General features: G+C 45.4%; 1 protein-coding gene across 1 annotated transcript; it reads left to right on the forward strand.

Moving 5' to 3' along the window:
- On the forward strand, positions 1-1,506 carry LOC140930042 (uncharacterized). Its single transcript, XM_073379701.1, has one exon. It carries the CDS (start codon positions 1-3, stop codon positions 1,504-1,506), a length of 1,506 nt encoding a protein of 501 aa, XP_073235802.1.
- Positions 1,507-2,377: the final 871 nt, after the last annotated feature.

Below are 2,377 nucleotides of genomic sequence, written 5' to 3' on the forward strand. Positions count from 1 at the left end.
ATGGATGGAAAAATAGAAGAGTTAAAGAAAGAAAAAAGAACTCTCAAGACAAGTATTACGAAGCATCTGAACGAATTAGCTGCGGAATTATCGACGAAAACGCCAAACAAGGAAAATGTCACGGCAAAACTGCAGGACATCGACAAGCGACGGGATGAATTGTTGGAGCTGTTGGACTCGCTTCAAACCTTGTACGGAGATAATAAGCATGCATCGCTGGCGGCTTCAACAGGTGATGAAGCGGATAAAATGATAGATCGTGTGGATAACGAGACAAAGGAAGCTCGGCTTTTCTTATCGCGAAGTAACAGCAAGGAAAGCGAAGGAAATAACACAAGCCAGATCGGCACATTTGAGAGCACACATGGCAAAGATGGTCACGTGGTCGACGCAAACAAACAGCTTGAGCGGATTCGAATCCCAAAGTTTTCGGGCGACAAGAAAGAATATCAGTCGTGGTGGGCAGCTTTTTCCAGTTGTGTGGATGAAACAAATTTGTCGGCTCAGTTTAAAATGTTGCGGCTCGAAAGTTGTTTAGTAGGGGAGGCGGTCGAAACGGTGAAAGGGCTTGGTTACTCGGATCATGCCTATGAAGCAGCTAAGGCAAGGTTGAATCGAAAGTATGGGGGAAACAGGCGACAGGTTCAAGCCCATATCGATGAGCTACGTAAGATGAGGCCAATAAACGCTGATAATCCGAGAGAGCTAGAAAGATTTGCCGACATAGTGGAGAGGACTGTGGTTTCTTTAAAGGAAAATAAGAAGTTTGCTGACCTGGAAGGAGGAACATTGTACGCAATTGTGCTGGAAAAACTTCCTCAAGCTCTACTTAGCCAGTACTATCGATGGATTAAAGAAAAGGGAAGCTTGGAGTCTCTTGAAGAGCTGCGTCGCTGGGTTGCTGAGGAAGCTGAGTACCAGGTACAAGCATCAGAAATTAAGCATGGTTTGTCCAGTGTTGGAAGTGTACGAGGAAAGAGCTCAACTAAGTCTTATTTTGGGACCACAGAAGAGAAACGTGATCGTCCCTGTAAAGTGTGCAACCAAAAACACCCAATTTGGAAATGTGATATGTTCAAGGGAATGGAACATAGAAAGAAGTGGGAGACGGCGAAGAAGCTTGGACTGTGTTACCGTTGCTTGGGGAAAGGGCACCTTGGTGACTCATGTACTTGGAACAGAGAGTGTGGAATTGACGGATGCAAGGACAGACACCATCGGTTACTTCACGAGGAGAAAGTAGCTTCTGGGTCCATGGAGGGGAAGGCTGACACACCCGTGACAGAGGAAAACAAGTCCAGTACGTATGAAACAGTGCAAGAACACGCACAGAGGAGTATTGCCTTGCGTACTGTTCCTGTCATTCTGAAACATGAGGAGAGACGCTTGCAAGTTAATTGTTTCTTGGACGAAGGCAGTGATACTTCGTATGTTAATGAGGATGTGGTAGAGGAACTGGGGTTGTATGGTAGGAAGGAAAAAGTAATTATCAATGTTGCAAATTGACAGAAGGTCAATTTAATGTCAGCAACCATGGAGATTGGCTTGGAGAGTCTAGATGGTCGGGTGGACACAGTGATTGTGGCGAAAACATCTAATAACATCTGTGGTGGGATGAAACCCACCAACTGGCTGCAAATCAAAGACCAGTGGAAACATTTGAGAGACATTCCTTTTCCTAAGCTTGGAAAAAGGAGTAAAATTGACTTTCTTATTGGTTCAGATCATTACAACCTGCTGTTTCCTATGAAAGAGGTTCGTGGAGGCGACAATGAACCTAGTGCCAGACTGTGTCCATTAGGGTGGACAGCAATTGGTACCATTGGTACATCTGAGGGACTTGGAACAAGTAACACTGGTTACCTGAACACCTACCGCATAAGGCAGTCAGAGTGTAGTGATGGAGATCTGAATTATCTGCTGAAACAGTTTTGGAGCCTTGAGGCTATTGGGATCACACCGCAGGTGGAGCAACCACTTTCCCCCGAAGAGAAACTAGCCTTTGCTAAAGTGAACGAATCAATCAGGTTTGATGGTGAAAGATATGAAGTTGCGGTGCCTTGGAAACATGAAAGACCAGAATTACCGCCAAACCGACAGATGGCAGAGAAACGCCTTCGCACAGTTGAGAAGAAGTTAATGCAAGATGAGAAGCTGGCACAGGCTTACCAATCAGTGGTTGATGACTACTTAAGTAAAGGATATATCCGAGAAGTCCCAGAGGATGAGCCAAAACCACCATCAGAATGGTTCCTTCCACATTTCCCTGTGGTAAGGCCAGAGAAGGCCACAACCAAAGTTCGGGTTGTTTTCGATGGCTCAGCTCAGCAAAATGGAAAGAGTTTGAACAGTGAATCACTACCAGGTCCTAAGTTGC

The sequence above is a fragment of the Porites lutea genome, chromosome 1 (genome assembly GCF_958299795.1).
Source record: "Porites lutea chromosome 1, jaPorLute2.1, whole genome shotgun sequence".
Taxonomy (NCBI): domain Eukaryota; kingdom Metazoa; phylum Cnidaria; class Anthozoa; order Scleractinia; family Poritidae; genus Porites; species Porites lutea.

What these genes read in the sequence shown, in the direction of transcription:
- LOC140930042 (XM_073379701.1), top strand. Translation starts at nt 1, where the DNA reads ATGGATGGAAAAATAGAAGAGTTAAAGAAAGAAAAAAGAACTCTCAAG.